This window comes from Pongo pygmaeus, chromosome 2 (genome assembly GCF_028885625.2).
Source record: "Pongo pygmaeus isolate AG05252 chromosome 2, NHGRI_mPonPyg2-v2.0_pri, whole genome shotgun sequence".
NCBI lineage: Eukaryota > Metazoa > Chordata > Mammalia > Primates > Hominidae > Pongo > Pongo pygmaeus.
Genome location: NC_085930.1, coordinates 57,674,716 through 57,700,147, shown reverse-complemented (window position 1 = coordinate 57,700,147; position 25,432 = coordinate 57,674,716). Strand labels below are relative to the sequence as shown.

Here is a 25,432-nt window from a genome sequence, read left to right as displayed (position 1 = left end):
CTCTGCCTGGCCGCCACCCCGTCTGGGAGGAAGTGAGGAGCACCTCTGCCCAGCTGCCCCATCTGGGAAGTGAGGAGCGCCTCTGCCCGGCTGCCACCCCCTATGGGAAGTGAGGAGCGCCTCTGCCCGGCCGCCCACTCTGGGAAGTGAGGAGCGCCTCTGCCCGGCCGCCCACTCTGGGAAGTGAGGAGCGCCTCTGCCCGGCCGCCCACTCTGGGAGGTGAGGAGCGCCTCTGCCTGGCCGCCACCCCGTCTGGGAGGAAGTGAGGAGCGCCTCTGCCTGGCCGCCACCCCGTCTGGGAGGAAGTGAGGAGCACCTCTGCCCAGCTGCCCCATCTGGGAAGTGAGGAGCGCCTCTGCCCGGCTGCCACCCCCTATGGGAAGTGAGGAGCGCCTCTGCCCGGCCGCCCCGTCTGGGAGGTGAGGAGCGCCTCTGCCTGGCCGCCACCCCGTCTGGGAGGAAGTGAGGAGCGCCTCTGCCTGGCCGCCACCCCGTCTGGGAGGAAGTGAGGAGCACCTCTGCCCAGCTGCCCCATCTGGGAAGTGAGGAGCGCCTCTGCCCGGCTGCCACCCCCTATGGGAAGTGAGGAGCGCCTCTGCCCGGCCGCCCACTCTGGGAAGTGAGGAGCGCCTCTGCCCGGCGGCCCACTCTGGGAAGTGAGGAGCGCCTCTGCCCGGCCGCCCACTCTGGGAGGTGAGGAGCGCCTCTGCCCGGCCGCCCCGTCTGGGAGGTGAGGAGCGCCTCTGCCTGGCCACTCCGTCTGGGAAGGGAGGAGCGCCTCTGCCCGGCCACCCCGTCTGGGAGGTGAGGAGCACCTCTGCCCGGCTGCCACCCCGTCTGGGAGGAAGTGAGGAGCGCCTCTGCCCGGCTGCCCCATCTGGGAAGTGAGGAGCGCCTCTGCCCGGCCGCCACCCCATATGGGAAGTGAGGAGCGCCTCTGCCTGACCACTCCGTCTGGGAGGTGAGGAGCGCCTCTGCCCGGCCGCCCCGTCTGGGAGGTGAGGAGTGCCTCTGCCCGGCCGTCACCCCGTCTGGGAGGAAGTGAGGAGCACCTCTGCCCGGCTGCCCCGTCTGGGAGATGAGGAGCACCTCTGCCCGGCCGCCCCGTCTGGGAGATGAGGAGCACCTCTGCCCGGCCGCCCCGTCTGGGAGGTGAGGAGTGCCTCTGCCCGGCTGCCACCCCGTCTGGGAGGAAGTGAGGAGCACCTCTGCCCGGCCGCGCCCTCTGGGAAGTGAGGAGCGCCTCTGCCTGGCCGCCACCCCGTCTGGGAGGAAGTGAGGAGCGCCTCTGCCTGGCTGCCCCATCTGGGAAGGGAGGAGCACCTCTGCCCGGCCGCCACACCGTCTGGGAAGTGAGGTGCGCCTCTGCCTGGCTGCCCCATCTGGGAAGGGAGGAGCACCTCTGCCCGGCCGCCACACCGTCTGGGAAGTGAGGAGCGCCTCTGCCTGGCTGCCCCATCTGGGAAGGGAGGAGCACCTCTGCCCGGCCGCCACACCGTCTGGGAAGTGAGGAGCGCCTCTGCCTGGTCGCCCCGTCTAGGAGGTGAGGAGCGCCTCTGCCCGGCCGCCCTGTCTGGGAGGTGAGGAGCGCCTCTGCCTGGCCGCCACCCCATCTGGGAGGAAGTGAGGAGCGTCTCTGCCCGGCCGCCCCGTCTGGGAAGTGAGGAGCGCCTCTGCCCGGCCGCCCCCTCTGGGAAGTGAGGAGCGCCTCTGCTCGGCCGCCCCCTCTGGGAAGTGAGGAGCGCCTCTGCTCGGCCGCCCCGTCGGGGAAGGGAGGAGCGCCTCTGCCCGGCCGCCCCGTCTGGGAGGTGAGGAGCGCCTCTGCCCGGCTGCCACCCAGTCTGAGAGGAACTGAGGAGCGCCTCTGCCCGGGCGGCCCCGTCTGGGAAGCGAGGAGCGCCTCTGCCCGGGCGGCCCCGTCGGGGAAGTGAGGAGCGCCTCTGCCCGGCCGCCCCGTCTGGGAGGAGAGGAGCGCCTCTGCCCGGGCGGCCCCGTCTGGGAAGCGAGGGGCGCCTCTGCCCAGCCGCCCTGTCTGGGAGGTGAGGAGCGCCTCTGCCCGGCTGCCCTGTCTGGGAGGTGTACCCAACAGCTCCGAAGAGACAGCGACCATCGGGAGCCGGCCATGAGGACGATGGCGGTTTTGTTGAAGAGAAGGGGAGGAAGTGTGGGGAAAGGAAGGAGAGATCAGATTGTTGCTGTGTCTGTGTAGAAAGGGGTGGGCATAGGAGACTCCATTTTGTTCTGACTAGGAGAAATTCTTCTGCCTTGGGATGCTGTTGATCTATGGCCTTTCCCCCAGCCCCCTGCTCTCTGAAACATGTGCTGTGTCAACTCAGGGTTAAATGGATTAAGGGTGGTGCAAGATGTGCTTTGTTAAACAGATGCTTGAAGGCAGCATGCTCTTTAAGAGTCATCACCACTCCCTAATCTCAAGTACTCAGGGGCACAAACACTGCAGAAGGCCGCAGGGTCCTCTGCCTAGGAAAACCAGAGACCTTTGTTCATGTGTTTATCTCCTGACCTTCTCTCCACTATTATCCTATGACCCTGCCATATCCCCCTCTCCGAGAAACACCCAAGAATGATCAATAAATACTTCAGAAATTAAAAAAAAAAAAAAAAAAAAAAAAAAAAAGCACATTAAACTGAGACTTACTCCCAGTACAGTGCTTGGAGTTTTCAGCTATACCACCCACTTCAATTCTGGAGTCTGGATGTTATACTGCTTAATTAGGCTAAACAGCCAGTACTGATTAAACACAAGGAAAAATCTGCCGTAGAAGTAATGGTGATAACTCTTGTGTTTCTCTTTTCTCACACATAAACAGTTTGGGAACAGTGGTCTCAAAATATGGTCCAGAAACTACTGGAGGTATCCCTGGAGGGGGTGCTTGAGGTTAAAAGTATTTGCATAATAACACTAAGATTGTATTTGTTCTTTTTACTCTTATTATTTTATAAATGTACAGTGGAGTTTTCCAGAGAATACAAGATGTGTGGCAACACATCAGATAAGGCAAAAGCAGATACGAGAATCCAACAGTTTTTTATGAATTTGGCCATCAAAGAGATTTGCAGGAATATAAAACAATGTTTTTCTTCCCATTAAATGTCTTTGTTTTAGAAAATGTAGTTATTTTTCATGAAAATATTACTTATGTTAACATATAGTGGGATTATTTTCAATTTATTAATATTTAAATATTATTAAATGTCTCCATTTTAAATAATAAAAAAAAAAAAAAAAAAAAAAATAAATTGAATTGCCCAACATAACAAGTCACTTTGGGAGTGGGTAAATCTGAATTGTGAAACAGGAAACTTAACGAATCTGATTTTTAAGTTTTTTTGTTTATTTATTTTTACGGGTAAAATAGACATAACATAAAATTTATCATTTTAACTTTTTTATTTATTTTATTTTATTTTTTATATAGAGGCTCCCTCTGTCACCCAGGCTGGAGTGCAGTGGCACAATCATGGCTCACCACAGCCTCGACCTCCTGGGCTCAAGTGATCCTCCCACCTCAGTCTCCTGAGTAGCTGGGACTACAGGCACTTGCCACAATGCTAATTTTTTTTTTTTTTTTTTTTTAAATAGAGATGGGATTTCACTATGTTGCCCAGGCTGGTCTCGAACTCCTGGGCTCAAGCAGTCCACCCCCTTCTACCTCCCAAAGTGCTGGGATTATAGGTGTGAGCGACCACACCTGGCCCATTTTAACCATTTTTAAGTTTACCATTCGGTGGCATTAAGTACATTCACCATGTTTTGCAATTATTACTACCATCTCTTTCCTGAACTTTTCCATTATCCCAAACTGAGGCCAGGCGTGGTGGCTCACTCCTGTAATCCCAGCACTTTGGGAGGCCGAGGCAGGCAGATCACTTGACGTCAGGAGTTCGAGACCAAACTGAAAATATTTACACATTAATTTAATTAATACTCTCAATTCTCCTCTCCCTCTAGGGTCTGGTAACCTCTACTTTCTGTCTCTGAATTTTTCATTCTATGTACTTTATACATAGTATGTGGAATCATACAATATTTTGTCTTTTTCTATATGGCCTATTTCACTTGGCATGTTTTCAAGATTCACCCATGCTGTAATACAACAGAATTTCTTTCCCTCCCTTCCTCACTCCCTCCCTCTTTTCCTTCTTTTTTTTTTTTTTTTCTTTGAGACAGGGCCTCACTATCTCCCAAGCTGGAGTGCAGTGGTGCAATCATGGCTCATGGCAGCCTCAACTTCCCCAGGCTCAGGTGATCCACCTCAGCCTCCCAAGTAGCTAGGACTACAGGCATGCCACCACACCCAGCTAATTTTTGTATTTTTTTGTAGAGATGGGGTTTCACCATGTTGCCCAGGCTGGTCTCAAACCCTGAGCTCAAGCAATCCTCCTGCCTCGGTCGTCCCAAAGTGTTGGGATTACAGGCATGAGCCACTGCTCCCAGCCGCATGTCAGAATGTCAGAATTTCATTTCTTTTTTTTTTTTTTTTTTTTTGAGGCAGCTATGCACTCTGTCGCATAGCTCACTTTAACCTCCAGCTACAGGGCTCCAACTTGAGGGCTCAAATGATTCTCTCTCCTCAGTCTCCCTATGTTGCTCAGGCCGGTCTTGAACTCCTGGCCTCCAGCAATCGTCCCATCCCGGCCTCCCAAACTTCTGGGATTACAGGCATGAGCCATTGCAAAGGCCCTCATTTCTTTTAAAGGCTGATAATAGTCCACCATATGTACCTACTACATCCTGTCTTCTGTTCATCTGTTGATGGACATTTGGGTAGTTTCCACCTTTTAGCTATTGTGAATAATGCTGCTATGAACCTTGGTGTACAGGTATCTGTTTGAGTCCCTGCTTTCAAATTTTTGGAGGATATACCCAGAACTGGAGTTGTTGGGTCATATGGTAAGTCTATATTTAATTCCTGAACTCATCATAGCTTAAAACTAACAATAAGAAACATAAAATTTCTCTGGGTTATCCATGCTCAAACCCCATAGTCAAACTGATCCAAAACCAGCAGCCTCCTTTGGGTCTGGAAGCTTAGCAGTGACCAGACATGGAATGTTCCAGAAGTAGCCACAAAGGAAACTGTTCCAGTGGCTGTGGGGAAGTTTTGCCTTGAGGTGAGCAATCAGTGCATACTGAATTTAATGAGTAGATGAAAGTCAAAGCATTTGAAGGGCATCTCCACTCTCCAGCTTAATTTAAAAAGAAGAAGAAGAAGAAGAAGAAGAAGGGACAAGAAAAAAGGCATGAACCAGAAAGCAAAAGCTCAGAGAAAAGGCATCTCTAAACCAGTTTTAAGATACTGGAGCCTGGATCACTCAGGATTTAGAGCTTATGGCAGGTCTGGGCAAGTTAGGGGCTCAGGAAACCACCAGGTGATAATAGGAGGGGGGCTGGTAAGAAGGGAACCAGGGGCAGGTTTGATCGCAGAACTTTCCAAGTGCAGTTTAGGTTAAGCGGCGGATTGTGTTGGATCTGAGTCTGAGACAGATCAAACTGATATTTCAACAGTTTGTAAAGCACTGGAGTTGGAAGAAGGAAGGTGACACGCAGAAGATCTGCTCCACAAGGCCTAGGCTTAAAGAATGCTAGATAAGACCGGGCGCGGTGGCTCATGCCTGTACTTTGGGAGGCCCAAAGTACTCATCCCAGCACTTTGGGAGGCCGAGGCGGGTGGATCACGAGGTCAGGAGATCCAGACCATCCTGGCTAACATGGTGAAACCCCACCTCTACTAAAAATAAAAAAAATCAGCCGGGCGTGGTGGCACACGCCTGTAGTCCCAGCTACTCGGGAGCGCGAGACAGGAGAATCGCTTGAACCCGGGAGTCAGAGGTTGCAGTGAGCCGAGATTGCGCCACTGCACTCCAGCTTGGGCGACAGAGCGAGACTCGGTCTCAAAAAAAAAAAAAAAAAAAAAAAAAAAAAAAAAAAAAAAAGCTAGATAAATACTAATTTTGATTGTAGTTATTAAGGCAATATTTACCCAGTTTCCAGGACTCCACTCCTCTTCCATCTAATCTATCCTACACTCCCCTGACAGACAAATCTTTTAAAATCACCACTTGGCACACAACATCTCATAGCTCAAGCTCTTTCAGGGCATTGATTGAGTGATTGATTGAGACAGAGTCTTGCTTTGTTGCCCAGGCTGGAGTGGAGTGCAGTGGCACTATCTTGGCTCACCGCAACCTCTACGTCCTGGGTTCAAGCGATTCTCAGGCCTCAGCCTCCAGAGTAGCTGGGATTACAGGGACCCACCACCATGCCCAGCTAATTTTTGTATTTTTAAAAGAGACAGGGTTTCACCATGTTTAGCCAGGCTCGTCTCGAACTTTGGCCTCAAGCTATCCACCCGCCTGGGTCTCCCAAAGTGCTGGAATTACAGACATGAGCCAATGCGCTGGCCCCATTATTTATAATCACTGCCTCTCAAACTGGGATAAGAGTAGCTCCAAGGCCACTGACCTGAGAGACAGGTAGCTCCAAGATAAACCCAGGACAGCTCCTGTAAAATGTTTAGGGACAAGCATTTTACATCAAAACAAACATGAGGACATTATAGAATATGTTAACCCAAAATATCTGAGACCAGTCTCAGTCAATTTAGAAAGTTTATTTTGCCAAGGTTAAGGATGTGCCAGTGACGGGAAGTCCTGACAATATGTACCCAAGGTGGTTGGGGTTACAGTGTGCTTTTATACATTTTAGGGAGACATGAGACATCAATCAATATGTGTAAGACATACATTGGTTTGGTTTGGTTTTGTAAGGCGGGACAACTTCAAGTGGGGGCTTCCAGGTTAGAAGCAGGTAAGAGACAAAAGGTTGCATTCTTTTGGGTCCTTGATCAGCCTTCCACTGAATACACAATTTAGTCTGGCTCAGTGAATCTGCATTTTTACATAAACGATAGGCCAGAGGGAGCAATAAGGTATTCATTTGTCTCAGGTGAGCCTCAGAGGGATGACTTTGAGTTCTGTCTGTCCTTTGTCCAAAAGGAATTTCCTGTGGGTAAATTGTGAGGGAGGTATGTAGCTTCTTAGCTATCTTATTTAGGAATAAAATTGGAGGCAGGTTTGCCTGACAGGGTTCCCAGCTTGATTTTTCTCCTGGCTTAGTGATTTGGGGGCCCTGAGATTTATTTTCCTTTCACAAATACTATAAAGGAGCTTGCAATGGACTGCTACATCTTTGTCCCCAGGCACACTATATTGTACTTCAAGAAGTTTACTTCCTCAGGCATTGAGGCACCACCTTGTTAAAGTTTGGGAGGAGGCCAAGAAATAAAGGTTAACATCCAAACTCCTTGAGCTGGGCAGTTAGGACAGTTTTCCACTGGGCCCTCCAAGCCATTCTTCCACCAGGTCCCTGACCTGCAAACGTGAGACCCCTTTGTTCTTTCCCCCTTACTGCTTCAGTTTTAGCCAAGCCATGCTGCACTTTTGAACGAGGCATCCCAGCTGTCACTTCCTCCAGCAGTTAACCCCTCTGTCCCTCGGTTTCCTCAACTGGATAACAGTAGGGTTGTCGGGAGGATGAAATGAGTTAATATGGGTAAAGGACTTAGAACAGTGCCTGGCTGGCAGTGTGCTCTCTGTACTTGATAGGTATTCTATCGTTATTTTCCCCTACCTGAATGTCGCCTCTTCTCTTGCCTATAAACCACTCCACTCTAAACGCACTTGTAGCGAATCCAAGCCCAAGGCATCCTTTGCTGCACCATCTGAGGAAGACCCCACCCCACTCCTTATTGGCTAGTTCAGATCCAACTCATATGTAAATGATAACATGAAAGCCTGAACATATGTTTTTGAGTCTATCAGTTTGACCATGGAAACTGACAGATTATCAGTAAGGACAACGAATTATAGCGGCATATTGGCCAGTCGCAAATCCTTGAAAGGTGCAAATGTTAAAAAGTGAAAAGTGGGCCGGGCGCGGTGGCTCGCACCTGTAATCTCAGCACTTTAGGAGGCAGACACAGGAGGATTGCTTGAGCCCAGGAGTTCAAGACTAACCTGAGCAACACAGCGAGACCCCCATCTCTACAAAACATGTAAAAATTGTCCGGGTGTGGTGGCGCGCGCCTGTAGTCCCAGTTACTCAGGAGGCTAAGGTGGAGGAACCTTTGAGCCCAGGAGGTCCAGGCTGCAGTGAGCCGAGACTAGGCCACTGCACTCCAGCCTGAGTGAGAGCGAGACGCTGTCTCAAAAAAAAAAAAAAAAAAGAAAAAGAAATGTAGGTTTTACCTGTGCCTCCACGCCCCACCATGCCCTCCCTTGCCCATCCAGAAGTCGCTTTGCGGTTCCACGCGCGGGCGTCTACGTCCCACCTCAGGCCGCCGGCAGTGCGGCTTTGGGAGGATGAGGTGGTCCCGGCACGACCCCCGTACCTGCTCTCCCTCTCGCAGTCTAGCAACCGCCTTTGGCCCAAGTAATCTCGGCCCGCCTAATGCAGCGTGCCCCGCCCCTTTCTCGTGGCGACGGGCGGCTAAGCAACGGCAGCGGGCTCTACTCAGTGGTTTCGAGCCCCCCACGCCCCAAGTGAGTCGCAAGCGACTTCCACCTGGGCCCGTAGGGCCTCCGCGTCCCGGGCCGGTCCCCGCACAGGGCGGAGCTGGCCCGGCCCGGAGCTCGCCCCGCCCCGCCTCGCCGTAAGCTGACCGTGTGGCGGCCGGGCGGGGGCCTGGCACGGGAGAGAAGGGGAGGAGAAAGGAGAGGAGGAAAGTGGAGCCTGGCGGGCCGGAGGGAGGAAGGGAAGGGGCGGAGGCGAGGGGCAGAGCGTGCCGGCGCGCGGGGGAGCCTCGGCGCTGGGCGCGTCTCGGAGCCCAAGTCGCGGCCGCCGAGCGGAGCCAGGCCCTCCCCTACCCGGAGCAGCCCGCTGGGGCCGTCCCGAGCGGCGACACTCCAGGCGTCCCGGCCGGCCAGCCAGGGCAGCCGCGGTCCCGGGACTCGGCCGCGAGCGCTGCGGGACGGATGGTGGTGGCGGGGCGCGGGCCAGCGCGGGCGCCGTGAGCCGAAGCTGCGCGCGGGGCATGTGGCTGCGGCCCCCGGCCCTCGGCCCCCGCGCTCCGGCCCCCACCCCGGCCCCGGCCCCGGGCCCCGCGAAGTGCAGCGACCGCGCCGCCGCTGAGGGAGGCGCCCCACCATGCCGCGGGCCCCGGCGCCGCTGTACGCCTGCCTCCTGGGGCTCTGCGCGCTCCTGCCCCGGCTGGCAGGTAAGCCGCGCCGCCCACGGCGCCCAAACTTTGTCGCGCACTCAGCCGCGGGCGGGCGTCTCGGAGGGGCGGGGAGCGCAGGCGGTGCCTGAGGGCGGAGGGCGCCTTCGGGGCACTCCCTGGTGGGCCAGTCGCTGGGGGACAGCCCCGCGGGGCGCTCCCCGCGCGCAGCCCCGCCGGGCTGTCGTGAGTCTCCTGTTCCCTCCCGGGCTGAGGAGGAGCTTCCCTTCCTGTGTAAACAGCCTGGCCGGCCTGCTGACCTAGCCCGCCAGCGCCCGCGCCTAGGGCACGGGGAGGACCGCCGCCAGCCCTGCCTTGGGGCCCCGGCTCTCCGTTGGCGGGCACAAAGCGGTCCTTGTGGCCGGCCGGGAGCGGGCGGGCTGCTAGGGGGGATGCCGTCGGTGCCCTGTTCCCGGAGAAGCAAGGGAGTCTCGAAACCCCAGCCAAAGCCCGGGGCCACCTCCACTCCGGAAGGCTTGCCTCCTGGAACGGCGGGTGCACAGGCCCACAGCGAATCCTGGAGTTCGCTGCGCCTAGACTAGCCGCTTGCCTTTGAAGATGCAGCCCCCACCCTCCCCGCCCCCCGCCTGCTTCCTCCTCGCCTAGGCCACCGCAAACCCGAGGGGGCACCCACGTCCCAAACCACAGCCCCACCTGGGACTTCCCTATTAGATTCCATCTGCCCGACTTTATCCCGCGATTTGCACACGCTCGGAGCCTCACACTCCCCTAACTGTGGAGGATTCTGGAGCAGAGGACAGGGGCTGTGGAGATTGCCTTAGCCCTACGCTGCGGTGGGCTGGCGGCGTTGCAAGGATCCCTCGGTTACCTGCTCTAAGTTTTCAGAGTTGGGAGATGATTGGACGTGGTAGTTCGGAGGCCCTCGAGGAAGGATGCACTTGTTTGGGATGCGGACTTTCTCCTTTCCTTTAGGAAATAATAGTGCTCTATTAACTTTCAAGTCGGAGATACTTGATTGCTCTTGTGAGCCAAGTGGTTGCCTGGCTGCCCGAAGGGAGGACTGTTCCCCCACGGTGTCTCATTTACATGAAGGCAGTGGAGGTTTAGGTTTAAGAGCGGAGAAGGGGTCTGAGCAAACAATAACTTCGTTCAGACCCTAATTCAAACTTAATACTGTAGCAAGGTTTTTGGTTTTTGTTTTAAGTGGGAAAATAATCACTCCAGAGCTTGGAGAGTAGATGAGTGGATTCCAAACACCCATCCGGCAGCCAGTGCCCATCAGGGATATTTTCATGGGTCCCTAGGGAAAGCGAGGAGCAGGAAGATGTAGCCTGCATCACACAGGAATGTATTGTTGTCAACGCTCCTCTGCTCCACAAGGACTTTCCTTTAGTTTGAAATTAGGCACTTTTTCTTTTTTTGGTGGGAACATTTTCTTTTAATACTCCTTAATAATATTAGTAGTTTTAAATTTTGGCAAAATAAGAAAATCTGACAACCCTATGTTAAGCTCCCCTTCTCTTTTTCTGTTTCTTTTGTTTTGTTTTTAAATCTTAGTTTTCTTTGAAATCCAAAAGTTTGGAAACCGCCAAAGGAGATGGCTTTTAAGTTCCTTTCCAGCTTGACATTCTGTAATTCTGACAAACAGAATTATAATAATAATTTCCAGTTGCAAATAATTTTTTTTTTTTTTTTTTGAGTCAGAGTTTCAGTCTTGTAGCCCAGGCTGGAGTGCAGTGGTGCCATCTCGGCTCACTGCAACCTCTACCTCCCAGGTTCAAGCAATTCTCCTGGCTTAGCCTCCCAAGTAGCAACGATTACAGGCGTTGCCACAATGCCCGGCTAATTTTTGTATTTTTAGTAGAGGCGGGGTTTCACCATGTTGGCTGGGCTGGTCTTGAACTCCTCACTTAAGGTGATCTAACCGCCTTGGCCTCCCAAAGTGCTTCAATTACAGGCATGAGCCACCACGCCTGGCTGCAAATAATTTCTAAAAATACATTATTTTCCACTTGCATCGTGCTTTCTCTTCTTCAAATTTCACGTACATCTTCATGGTGATGTCCATTTTCTCATATGGGCTCAGGAAGGAAGTGACTTGCCCTTCCCCTCTACTTGGGTCAGGAGTGGTGGACCAGGGACCATGGCTTTTGGTCCAGTGCCCTTTGTCCTACCGACTCAGCTTAAGGAAGAGAAAAGCACTGAGCATGGTGGTTCATTTTGCAACTCTTTTGGGGTCCCGTTTTCCCATTGTCCATCTTTTCTTTTCTTTTTGAGACAGAGTCTCGCTCTTGTTGCCCAGGATGGTGTACAGTGGCATGATCTCAGCTCACCACAACCTCTGCCTCCCAGGTTCAAGTGATTGTCCTGCTGAGTAACTGGGATTACAGGCATGTACCACCACGCCTGGCTAATTTTGTATTTTTAGTAGAGACAGGGTTTCACCATGTTGGTCAGGCTGGTCTCTAACTCCCAACCTCAGGTGATCCGCCCGCCTCGGCCTCCCGAAATGCTAGGATTACAGGCGTAAGCCACCATGCCTGGCCTCCGTCCATCTCTTTGACTAGAGGTTTTGGTGGTGGTGGTGGTGGAGCAAGCCATGGCACTGGCCTCCAGAACTTGCTGCCTACCTCTTAGGGCCCTGAAGCTTCTCAGGATTAGCAGAGGTTGACTCACATCTGTGTGATTTCTCCTAGTTTCTCAGTGTTGCTGAATTAACTTCAACATTCTTTTTTTTTTTTTTTGCTTCCCTTCCCTTTGTTTTCTTGAAGCACTACAGGTACTTTATTCATGGCGTGTTTCTGTCTTGCCACTAGGAACATTATTTGAAAGGAAAAAAACCTAGTTACTCAGAGAAAAGAAAGAGATGACCCTCAGGGCCATGCCTGCCTGGGTGTTCCTGGACCAGTGGTTGAGTGGCTCTCTCTGTTGCTCTAACCCCACTTTCATCTCAGTACAGATTTCCAGCAGGAAACTGACCTTAGATTTCAGGGGCTCATTTCAAACAAGACCCTAGCCAGCTGACAACCCCCTCCTGTCCCCACCAAGGGCTATCTCCTGCTCTTTTTATTATCTTACGGCCAAGAGCCTTCAGACAGAATCCTAGGACATGGTCTTCCCACAAAACCAGGGGTCTCACTGAGGTGAGGCTTTTCCATACTGCCTTTGCTAAGACAGAGAAGCACCGTCTTATAAAGAGGATCCTGCAACACCACTGGAATTATGTGTGCTATCACATTCATTTCTTTTTAAAAAAGCAATCAAATGTTCTAGTGAATGCTCTGCACATCCTAAGAAAGCCCTTTGTTTTATTTAGTGGACTCATGTTGGCAGCACCCTTCCTCTACTCCCCACCCCCTACCACATTTCCTGTGGTCTGTGATGGGGTTGTTGGAATTTGGCTGGGTCTGCAGCTCTCTGTAGGTAACTAGGCACAGGTTTAGAGCTGACAGGACGGTGAAATACAAACAGTGGGTTTAGTCTGTAGACTGCTGTTTATCCTATGGATTTACATTTTAACTCCATCATCCGTGAGTTGGGGGAGCTTTTTATAAAGGGGATTGAGGCAGAAGAGGGCAGGGTCTAATTAGCTCTAATTAGTATTCCCCGCCTGCTTGTTCTCCATGCTTATTTAGCTACTGAGGCAACGGGGAATTAAAATATCTAAGTAGTTTGGCAAAAGGCCTTTTGTGCCTGCGTGGCCTGGTAACTACTTTTTCTTCTTCAGCCTGGCCATGGAAATATTCTGAGATGCTCTAACGATATCAGTAATGTGGGACAATTACACACTACTTAAATAATAGGGCCCCTTTCACATGGCAGTATACAGCTGGGTTAATGGGATAGGGTCTCTTTTCACAGGTATTTCCAGTTGGCTGGAGCCGAGGGCCTTGGAGAACTGACTGCCGTGGTTTGTTTTCCTTCTTTCCGGTTCGAATGGGATTAATGGCCTCTATAAATGTAAAGGAATGCTTTATTTAGAGGCACCCGTTTGTTTCTGAGGCTTCTTGCTTCCGTTGAATGCAGGGTTTACCTCCCGGGCCTCATGGTGAAAAGTCTGCTCCAAGACAGGCTTGACTCATCCCCTAAGGCTGATGCTTTGAAGGCACTGCAGGGTACCCTGCCCTCTCTTTATAGGATTCCCTCCCCAACTCCAGCCAGACATTTTGAGAGCTGGTTGTCTCTTATAGAGCTGAGACCTACTTCTGCAACTTGTTCCCTTTAGTTATTCTCAACCCTCCCTCAGAGTGATCCTGAGATCCGACTCAAGTCAGATCATGTCTCTCTGCTTAAAATCTTCGAATGGTTTCCCAGAGTCCTGCCAGGCTCCACAAACTCTCCACCTACTTCTCTGACTTTCCTTCACCACTTTCCCTTCGAGTCCTTTGCTCCAGCAGCATGGGCCTCCCACTGTCCCCCCCAGCCTGCCAGCCATGCTCCCATGGTAGCCCTTCTCCCTGCCTGGAATACTCTCCTCCAAGATATCTGCATGACCGGCTTCCTCCACCCTGCAACCCTTTTTCTAGCATCTCCTGCTCAGCCAAGTTTTCCCTGGCCGCTCCCAGCTAAAGCTGCAACCTCCTCCCTATATCCCGCGTTCTTTTTATCTGCTTTCCTTCTTTAATTTTTGTCCTTAGCACTCATCACCGTCTAATGTAACTACATATCTTGTTCACTATTTCCCCTAAGTAGAATTCTCCCCCAGCCAGGATGTGAGCTCCATGAATAAGGGAGTCTTGTTGGTTTTATTCATCTCTGTATCCTCCATGCCTAGAACAGCACCAGACACATATTTGTTGAATGAATAATGGATGAACCTGAATCTTGGTAATTGGGAGGTGAAGAGGGCAATGCATCCCATCCTCAACTCCCTGTTGCCTTCTACAGCTAGCTTTGAAGTCAGGGACTATGCACGTGGCTTGTTAGGAAGAAACATCCTGGGAGAAAGAGATTCTGTTGGAATGTGTCAGGAATTTTTTTTTTTTTTTTTTTTTTTTTTTTAATTGGAGTCTCACTCTATCGCCCAGGCTGGAGTGCAGTGGTGCAATCTCTGGTCACCGCAACCTCTGCCTCCCAGGTTCAAGCGATTCTTCTGCCTCAGCCTCCCGAGTAGCTGGGATTACAGGCGTACACCACCGCACCCAGCTTATTTTTTAATTTTTAGTAGAGATGGGGTTTCACCATGTTGGCCAGGCTGGTCTTGAACTCCTGACCTCAGGTGATCTGCCCACCTTGGCCTCCCAAAGTGCTGGGATTACAGGCATGAGCCACCACTCCTGGCTTTGTGTTAGGATTTTTTTAGCTGGTATGGAGGCCATTTGGTCTACTCCCTGAGTTGTTTGCTTGAGGAAGCTGAGGCCTGGAAAGGTTAAGTGACTTGCCCTAGGTCATATAACCAATAAGTGACAGAACAAGTCCTCGGATCTTTTATACCCAGTATATCCTGTTCTCCTTCCCTACATCCCTGGGTGGAGCAGAACTCCTTCTCCTGCTTTCATGGCCCATTCCATTAGAGAGACTGGGGGCTGCAGCTGGTCTGTCTCACCTGCTAGCTGGTTAATAGCCCTGGTCTTATTTACCTGTGTCCCTGACACAGCCACAATGCTTGGTACTCAAATGATCCCTCCTCTCACCCCAGGATTTTAATGGGCTTAGAAAAACTTTATTTAAAAGATTTGGCCAGGCAGGGTGGCTGACACCTATAATCCCAGCACTTTGGGAGGCCGAGGCAGGCACATTACCTGAGGTCAGGAGTTCGAGACCACCCTGGCCAACATGGCAAAATCCAGTCTCTACAAAAAATACAAAAATTAGCCAGGCATAGTGGTGTGCACCTGTAATCCCAGCTACTCAGGAGGCTGAGGCAGGAGGATTGCTTGAACTTTGGAGGCTGAGGTTGCAGTGAGCTGAGATCACACCACCATACTCTAGCCTGGGAGACAGAGAGAGACTCTGTCTCAAAAAAAAAAAAAAAACAAAAAAACAACAAAAAACTTTTACATATGTACTTTTTCTTTTCTTTTTCCCTTTCTTTTTTATTTTATTTTGAGATGGAGTCTCACTCTGTTGCCCAGGCTGGAGTACAGTGGTGTGATCTTGACTCACTGCAACCTCTGCCTCCTAGGTTCAAGCCATTCTCATGCCTCAGCCTTCCAAGTAGCTGGGATCACAGGCACGTGCCACCATGCCTGGCTAATTTTTTGTATTTTTATTAAAGATAGGGTTTCACCATGTAGGCCAGGTTGGTCTTGAACTCCTGACCTCAGGTGATCTGCCTGCCTCAGCCTCCCAGAGTGTTGGGATTACAGGCATGAGCCACTGTGCCTGGTGTCTCTTTTATTTATTTATTTAAAAAAAAAAAAAAAAGACAGAATCTCGCTCTGTCACCCAAGTTGGAGTGCATTGGCGTGATCATGGCCCACTGCAGCTTGAACTCCTGGGCTCAATTGCTCCTCCCACCTGGGCCTTGCAAAGTGTTGGGATTACAGAAGTGAGCAAGTGTGCCTGGCCCTTAAAAAAGCCTTCAAAGAATTTAGAACAGTTTTAGATTTCCAGAAAAATTGAGAAGATAGTGCAAAGAGTTCCCATCTACCTCACACCCAGTTTTGCCTATTATTAACATCTTATATTAGTATGGTACCTTTATTATAATTAATGAACCATATTGATATGTTATTATTAACTAAAGTCCATCAGTTTAGATTTCTTTAGTGTTTACCTAAGTCCTTTTTCTGTTCTAGGATCCCATCCAAGATACCACAATACACTGAGTTGTCATGTCACCTTGGGTTCCTATGGCTGTGACAGTTTCTCAGTCTTTTCCTTGTTTTTTATGACCTTGACAGTTTTAAGAAGTACTGGTCAGATATTTTGTAGATCATCCCCCTCTTGGGATTTTCTGATTTTTTCCCATGATTAGACAGAGTTAGGTGATTTTGGAAGAAGAACATAGAGGTAATCAATTGCCTTTTATAAAAAAAAATACCTTTTGATAGGTAATATAGTCCCATAATTTTTAAAAGTATAACTCATATCAAGTGAGAAGCCTCTCTTTCTTGTTGCCCATCAGTGTGGGATATTTCTGTGACTCCGTTTCCTAAACAAATTATGCCTATATAATTCCTGTTATAAAGCTAATAAGCTTTCTTATGTATCCTGAGGGTTTCTATGCATATGTTACAAATATCACTCTTTCATTTTTATTCAGAGGCAGCACAAAACACAGTATGTATCTTGCTTTTTATTTTTAACTTAGCGATGTATTGGGGTAAGCTTCCTGTCAATACAGAGAGCATGCTCATTCTTTCTTTATAGCTGTCTAGCACTCCATTATATGAATTGGTGTTTTAAAAATAGAAGTCAGATCTGTAAGGCTGGTATTGTTGAGTGTTGTGCAGATGTCTGATGTTCATAAAGGCAGTCTAGAATGAGAACTGCTGGGATAGAACCTTCCTAGGGCATATTTGCATTTCATGGTAACATTTAGACATATGGCTATTTAGTTGCTGGAGTCTATACTGGGACTCTTTTGTCCATTGTGTGACAAATGTGAGGGCCTGGTTCAGGGTGTGGGGAGAAGCATTCCAGGGCATTGCCATCTTCAAGGCAGAAAGGCCATTTCAGCTTCTGTATTCACTTCTGTTATCCCACTGAATATTTTGGATCAGGAAATTCCAACTGCAGATGTATGTTTTGGTAGTAGTTGTCTGACCTTGGACCCATGGGGTGTACAGAAGTGGAGAGAGGCTGAATGGAAGGAGGCCAGCCAGGAGGCTATGGCAGGAATTTAGACCAGAGGGCCTGGCTTGGGCTGTTGGGGCTAGAGGTTGCAGACAGGAAGGATTGGCTTAGGATAAACATTTCTTGCATCTTGAAACGAATGATCAACCGGATGCGGTGGCTCCTTGGATGATTGATGAAACACAGGGGTGAGTCAGTGAATTTTGGAAGAACATATTTTTAGATTACAGTTTGCAATAAACACTGGGCTTCAGAGACGTGAGGCAAAAGAGATACAGGGAGTTGCCACTGAGCTGGGAATAGTCACTATGCAAACAGCAAAGAAGATGAGATGTGGCTGTCGTCTGGGCTGCTAGTTCCTGTTTCCATGACCTAGACCTAACACTGACATTTTGAACTCCGTGTGTTTAGCTTTTTATTCATTGCTTCCTTCCTTTTCAAAATGCTTATTGGTACCAAGTGACTCATCCAGCAAAGTCCAAACTCTCTGAAATATTAATAGGTGGAGAGAGGAGAGATGCCAAAGGGAGTGAGTCTGACACTACACATATCAGCACACAGCCTGTGGTTTTGGATCCTGGAGTACCTGTCTGGTACCTGGTACCCGGCACACTGTGAGTTCCTGGACATCAAGGGCTGGTAGGTCATTCACCTGTGCATCTCTAGCGTCCGCCCAGTCCAGTGCTCAGCATTTAGGGTGTGTTGAGTGCAGAGTTTCTTGAATTTGAATTTGTCCCAACAGCAACCGAATTTTAGGGCAATCATTTTGAGTACAAACGACTTTCCTTTTCCATGTGAATATTTAATAATAACAGAAACAGTTAGTAATGCTATATGACAAATTGTTTTACAGTTGCTCATGATGTTTGCATACCAGGTGACTATCACATCCTTTGAATTTCTTTGGTATTGTGTCCAATATTCAGTAAGGGCTTTTAGGCTGGTGGACCAGAAGACCAGAGCTCAGTCTGATCTGCGTCAGAATTGAGGAGCTCTTATTGTCCTGAGCCCTGGACCTCCAGCCCAGGTTCCCAGAGCTCAGTGATGAGGCTCTGGTAATTATAAAGTGTTGTTTGTAAATGTATGTGGCTTTGAAGCTTGGTGCGGTGGCTCACGTCTGTAATCCCAGCACTTTGGGAGGCTGAAGTGGGCAGATCACTTGAAGTCAGGAGTCGAAGTCAGAAGACCAGCCTGGCCAACATGCTGAAACCCTATCTCTACTAAAAATACAAAAATTAGCCAGGTGTGATGGCATATGCCTGTAACCTCAGCTACTCAGGAGGCTGAGGCAGGAGAGTCACTTGAACTTGGGAAGCAAGGTTGCAGTGAGCCAAGATCATGCCCCTGCAGTCCAGCTTGGGCAACAAAGCGAGACTCTGTCTAAAAAAAAAATTATGTGGCTTTGATCAGAGTCCTAAGTGAGGCCTTTGACCTCAAATTCCTTTCTGATGAAGGGGCTGTTACAGATCTCCAGAGGACCCTAGAGCTCAGCAGGTCACACCAGCCCTACGTCCAAGATGGCAGAGGGACCACCAGGCAGGTATCCCATGTGGGCACTTGCTGGCCAGGACCCCGTCTGACCTCTTTTTAGTAGATAGGGCTCCTTGTTTCAAGTCACATACTCTCATTATCTTACATTTTCATCTATAAAAAGAGGCAACTTGACTAGCTCATCTTAAAACAATCCTAGCCCCAAGGTGCTATAATTTCATGATTTTATGGAAATGATTTTATATATCAAAGAAAAGGATATGCTCCAACGAGCCTGAGTTTGTATTTGATAAGGTTGAGGAGAGGAGGAGCAAAGTTACTTTCATTCTAGGTTTGTTTTTTTTCCCCCTGTGGATAGTGATTGCTGACAGGTACGGGGATTTGACCAAAAAACGGGACTGGCATTTTGCAACTCTTTTCCTGCACACACTTTTGTTTTTAAAGGCTTGAGTGCCTATTTGAAAATCACTGCGTGAGCCAGGTGTGGTAGCTCACGCCTGTAATCCTAGCATTTTGGGAGGCCCAGGCAGGAGGATCACTTGAGCCCAGGAGTTTGAGACCAGCCTGGGCAACATGGCAAGACCCTGTCTCCACCAAAAAAAAAAAAAAAAGATTAGCCAGGTGTGGTGGTGTGTACCTGTAGTCCCAGCTACTTGGGAGGCTGAGGTGGGAGGATCACTTGAGGCCAGGAGTTTGAGGCTACAGTGAGTTATGATCACACCACTGCACTCTAGCCTGGGCAACAGAGCCAGACCCTGTTTCAAACAAACAAAAAAACAGACAAGAAATCAAAAAAAAAGAAAAGAAAACTGACTGAGTGAGTGAATTCATTTAAAATTACAAGGAGGTTGTCAGCACATACGCAGGCAGGTCCAGCTTGCCAATAGGTTGTGTTCTCAGACCTTCTTGGTCCACATTTGGGCCTGGGATGGCTTTTCCTGCTGAAGTGAGGTCAGGCACGGTGGGTGGGTCCCAGCAGCACCAGAGCCTCCTGCTGCAGGCCTCCCTGGGTGAGGTAGATAAGGATGAGGAGGCCTAGGGTTCAGGGTTAGGGCTGGTGGAAACCTTTGTTCTCACTCCCTGTGGGTTCTCAAAGTCTCTCTTCCTTTCTTCGTAGCCTCTCAGCTTCTGCCTGTTTCTCCCTTCCCTCTCGTCCTAGCTACCATCCTTATGCCAATTGGTATTTCTTCCTTCTAAAATCCCTGGGGTGACATGATAAAGCTTCCTTACCCTACCACCACCTCCTGCACCCACCCCTCTCCCAGTCAGCAGTTTTGCCGTTTGCGATTTCTGTGTTTTTACTGCTAGTGACAAAGGAGAAGCAGGGAGTTAAAATTAGCAAGTTAGGGAAATGTTCCAGTTGCAAGATATTGGTTTTTTTTTTTTTTTAACCCCGATTTTGGCATTTCTTCTCTTCTACTTTTTAAATTTTTCTTTTCTTTTTCCAGCTTTATGGAGGTATAGTTGACAAATAAAAATTGTATATATTTACAGCATATGATATGATGTTTTATTATATGTATATATTTGTAGTGATTACTACCATCCAGCTAATTCACGTATTCATCACCTCCCATAGTTATCTTTTTGTGTGTGTGGTGAGAGTATTTAAGATCTACTCTCTTAGCAATTCTCAAGTATACAATACATTATTATGAACTATAGTCACCATTCTGCACAATAGTTCTCCAGAGCTTATTCATTCTCTGTAACTGAAACTTTGTACCCTTTAACCATCTCCCCTTTCTCCATCCCACCTCAACCCCACCAGCCATGGCAACAACCATTTTACTCTCTGTATTTCTGAGTTCAATTTTTTTCCTCTCCATGTATAAGTGACATAATGCAGTATGTCTTTCTGTGCCTCACTTAATAGTGTCCTCCAGGTTCATCCATGTTGTCACAAATGACAGGATTTTCTCCATTTTTTAAGGCTGAATAGATTACATTGTATGTATATACCACTTTTAAAAATACCACATTTTCTTTATTCATCTGTCTATTGATTCCATATCTTGGCTGTTATGAATAGTGCTGCAAGGAACATGAGAGTGCAGGTATGTCTTTGACATACTGATTTCATTTTCTTTGACTATATACCCCGAAGTGGAATTGCTGGAACACATAGTGCTTCTGGTTTAAGGAACCTTCATATCATTTTCCATAATAGCTATACTAATTTACATTCCCACCAACAGTGTACAGAGTCTCCCTGGTTCCCTTTTATCCACATTCTTGCTAGCACTGGCTATCTTTTGTTTTTTTTTTTTTTTTTTTTTTTGAGACAGAGTCTTGCTCTGTCACCCAGGGTGGAGTGCAGTGGCACTGTCTCGGCTCATTGCGGCCTCCGTCTCCTGGGTTCAAGTGATTCTCGTGCCTCAGCCTCTCGAGTAGCTGGGATTAGGAGGTGCACCACCACACCCAGCTGATTTTTGTATTTTTTGTAGAGACAGGGTTTCACCATATTGCCCAGGCTGGTCTCTAATCCCTGATCTTAGGTGATCCGCCCACTCGGCCTCATAAAGTGCTAGTATTACAGGCGTGAGCCACGGTGCCTGGCCCATTGCTCATTTTTCTAACTGGGTTATTTTGTTTTCTTAATATTGAGTTGTTTGAATTCTTTATGTATTTGGATGTTAACCACTTATCAGATGTGTGGTTTGCAAATATTCTCTCGCATATATAGAGAATATATATATATAGTGATATATATATATAGAGAATATATATATAATATAGAGAATATTGCAAATATTCTCTCGCATATATAGGTTTCTCTGCTCTGTTGATTGTTTCCTTTGCTGTGCAGAAGCTTTTTAGTTTGATAGAATTCCATTTGCCTATTTTCATTTTTGTTGCCTGTGCTTCTGGGATAATATTAAAAAAGTCATTGCCTAGTCTGATGCTGGAGAGCTTTTTTCATATGTTTTCTTTTGGTAGTTTTACATTTCAGGTGTTATATTTAAGGTTTTAAACCATATTGAGTTGATTTTTTAAATATAGTGTGAGATAAGGGTTCAGTTTCATCCTTCTGTATATGGATATCTGGTTGTCCTAAAACCATTTATTGAACAGACTGGCCTTTCCCCATTGTGTGTTCTTGACAACTTTGTTGAAGATCAGTTCACTGTAAATGCCTGGATTTATTTCTGGGCACTTTATTCCATTCCATTGGTCTACATGTCTGTTTTTATGTCAGTACTATGCTGTTTTAATTACAGTTGCTTTGTAGTATATTTTGAAATCAGGTAATACAATGCTTCCACCTTTGTTCTTCTTGCTTAAGATTGTTTTGGCTATTTGGGTTTCATACAAACTTTTGCGGTTTTATAAAAATTTTAGGGTTGTTTTTTCTATTTCTGTGAAAAATAACATTGGGATTTTGATAAAGAGTGAATTAAATTTTTAGACTGGATAGCATGGACATTTTGACAATATTAATTCTTCCAAACCATAAGCACAGGATATCTTTCCATTTTGGGGATATTCTTCAGTTTCTTTTTCTTTCTTTCTTTTTTTTTTTTGGCTTTTGAGACTGGGTCTCCCTCTGTTGCCAAGGCTAGAGTGCAGTGGTATGATCATGGCTCAAAGTGTATACTACCACACCTGGTGAAATTTTGTTTTTCTTAGAGACAGGGACCCTATGTTGCCTAGGCTGGTTTCAGACTCCTAGGCTCAAGCAGTTCTCTTGCTTTCGCCTCCAGAATGTTGGGATTATTATAGGCATGAGCCACCATGCCCAGCCTTGGGTTTTTTTTTTTATTTGACCTATTAATAGATACATTGAATCAATGGATTTCCTCTATCTTAATTCAACATTGTATTCCTGGGATACATGGCTTCTTTCAGTACACTGTACATTTTGATGTGAGAGTATTTGATTTAGAATTTTATTTTTTAAAGAAAATTCCTGAATAAAACCAATGTATTCTTTTTTCTTTTCTTTTTTTTTTTTGGTACTATTTTTGTCATTTTGGATAGACTAAGTGTAAAGGGGCCTTGTTCTCTCTCAGCAAGAGAGGATTTGCTGAGTTATGGGGAAAATGGGAATCCAAGTGGGTCTAGCAGAAGATAGGGAAATCGCTAACACAAGCGTGCATGCTTGGTGAATGCTTCAAAAACTCAATGTTCAGCTTTAGCAAATGAGCCTTAACCTGCAATTAGCAGTGGGACCTGCACCCTTTAGACTCAGAGAGGCCTCCTGTTAAAGAAGGATGTAATTCCCCCAACTATTCAAAGTCTTGATCCATGAAATTTATAGCCAGGAACTAATTAGTGCATCTTTATCTTGCTTTAAAGGTCTCAACATATGCACTAGTGGAAGTGCCAGCTCATGTGAAGAATGTCTGCTAATCCACCCAAAATGTTCCTGGTGCTCCAAAGAGGTATGTAGGTGGGAGAGGGGAGGAAGAAGGGAAGGAATGTTGTGAGGATGAGGGTGAGGAGGAGGCAACACCACAACACACCAATTCACTATACATAAAAATCCTGTGCAGATTCTGTAAGCTGCCTCTTCCCCATCAGGCCAGAGCGATGACAAATCCAAGTTTATGAGACAATAAGATAAACTGGGTTTCTTGATACTGTGGAATGCTAATCCTGTTTTGGGGAAACAAGACTTTCCTTCCCTTTTGTTTGGAAACCAATTAGGATTCATCTATAGTTTTCTGATCCTTTGGTATAAGAACTCCAAAAGACCTGAGCTTGTGAATTGAGTTTGTTGCATAATGATTCAAAACATATCTAGATGGCTGGCATGTTGGTGGAGGCCAGTCATCTTAGTGTGCTTACTTGAGAATAAATATGAGGAATTAGCCTTTATGGAATGATTTTATTTAAAAATAATGGCTGCCATTTCTTTAAGCCTTTTAGGAAGAGATATAGGTTTGGGACAATGTTAGGCTATTGGTGTCATAAAGCAATGTGGGCTGGGTACTGTGGCTCATGCCAGCATTGTGGGAGGCCAAGGCAGGAGGATCGCTTGAGGCTTGAGCTCAGGAGTTTGAGTCCAGCCTAGACAACATAGCGAGACTCTATCTCTACTAAATAAATCAGGAAAGAAAGAAAGAGAGAGGGAGGGAGGAAGGAAGGAGGGAAGGAAATGTAACTTGGTGGACTAATCAGAAAATGATCGATTTCTAAATTTCCTTTCTTGAAGGAAATTTCTGGGTCACAAACCCTCCCTGTAAAAGTGCCCCATTAAGGTTATTTGTAAAAGAATCCAGGACTTTTGGACTGGCTCAGTCTGCAGTGCAGTGTGTGGTCCCTGTCAGGAGGACCGAGAGATGGCTCTCGGGAGGCTGGGGTTAGTCTCCATCATGGCAGCCTCAGAGGTCTAGGGATTCCTTTAACCTATGATGGCTAAAAATGATCATGTGGGGACCCTACTAGATGTCATACACTTTGTACATCATACAATATCTCTGATCCTCACAACAGCTCTGTCAGGTGGGTGTAATACACTTGTTTTATTGATGAAAATCTCAGACTCAGAGCAGTAAAGTGACTCACTCAAGGTCACACAAGTGTGCCAAAGCTGGGGTTTTAATCTGACCTCTGAGCCCAAGCTTTTCCCTCCAGACTATATGGCCTCTTGCTTGTTATATGAACTCTCTAAAATGTCAATTTTAAAACTTTGGGAGTTCTCAATTTACTTTGAGAGCAGAATCTTTCCAACATATAAACCTTTAATCGTATTTGTGATTAATTGTACCATCTTTGTTATCACCCTTCTTTAAAATCTTCCTTTTGTTCTCTATGACCTGCAGGGCAGATCCAAGCTCTGTGGCTCTTGCCTTCCTCCTACCATCATCTCTTGTCTGACCCGACATTTAGCCAGAGGGAACCACCTGCAGATACCCAGAGAGCCCAGCTTGAGAAACCCTGCCTGACTTCCCGGTGTTGCTCCTCTCCCTGGACAGCCTTCCTGGCTTTTTCTTCCTCCTTTCCTTCTTTTATTTATTTATCTATTTATTTATTTATTTATTTATTTATTTATTTATATTTTTAGAGACAGGATCTTGCTCTGTCACCCAGGCTGGAATACAGTGATGCGATCATAGCTCACTACAGCTTCCATCTCCTGGGCTCAAGTAATCCTCCCACCTCAGCCACCAGGTAGCTGGGACTACAGGTGTGTGCCACTGTGCTCGGCTAATTAAAAAAAAATCTTTTAGAGATGGGATCTCTCTCTGTTTCCCAGTCTTGTCTGAAACACCAGGCCTCAAATGATTCTCTTGCCTTGGCCTTCCAAAGTGCTGGGATTACAGATGTGAGTCACCATGCCCGGCCCCTCCTTTCCTTGACTGATACTTTGTTTTATTGATTTTAAGAATCAATTCCGCCAGGCACGGTGGCTCACTTCTGTAATCCTAGTACTTTGGGAGGCTGAGACAGGCAGACCACAAGGTCAGGAGTTCGAGACCAGCCTGGCCAATATGGTGAAACCCCATCTCTATTAAAGTTATAAAAAAATTAGCCAGGCATGGTGGCATGTGCCTGTAATCCCAGCTACTTGGGAGGCTGAGGCAGGAGAATCGCTTGAACCTGGGAGGTGAAGGTTGCAGTGACCTGAGATCAGGCCATTGCACTCCAGCCTGGGCAACAGGGCGAGACTCTGTCTCAAAAAAAAAAAATCAATTCAGGCCCAGTGTGCAGTGGCTCACACCTGTAATCCCAGCACTTTGGGAAGCCAAGGTGAGTGGATTGCTTGAGCTCAGAAGTTCAAGACCAGCCTGGGCAACATGACGAAACCCCATCTCTACAAAAAATACACAAAATTAGCTGGGTGTGCTAGTGCATGTCTGTAGTCCCAGCTACTTGGGGGGCTCAGGTGGGAGGATTACTTGAGCCCAGGAGGAGGAGCTGTAGTGAGCCGAGATTGTGCCACTGCACTCCAGCCTGGGCGACAAAGCAAGACCCTGTCTCAAAAAAGAAAAAAAATTGAATCAGTTCAACCTCATCTACTCCATAATGACCTGCGTACCTGACTGTCTCCATCTGT

General features: G+C 48.0%; 1 protein-coding gene across 2 annotated transcripts in view; it reads left to right on the top strand.

Annotated features, from left to right (window-relative positions):
* Positions 1–8,518: 8,518 nt before the first annotated feature.
* ITGB5 (integrin subunit beta 5) overlaps positions 8,519–25,432 on the top strand; it is a 122,875-nt gene continuing 105,961 nt past the window's right edge. The window contains exons 1-2 of one of the 2 annotated variants that reach the window (XM_063661682.1): positions 8,519–8,563; positions 22,729–22,814. Coding sequence is in view for 1 of the 2 variants with exons in the window: in XM_054480965.2 (XP_054336940.1) it covers positions 9,168–9,237; positions 22,729–22,814 (156 nt within the window). In the remaining variant the exon portion in view is untranslated. Of the gene's footprint in view, positions 8,564–8,796; positions 9,238–22,728; positions 22,815–25,432 lie in introns of those variants that run through there. The other variant, XM_054480965.2, reaches the window with a different exon arrangement.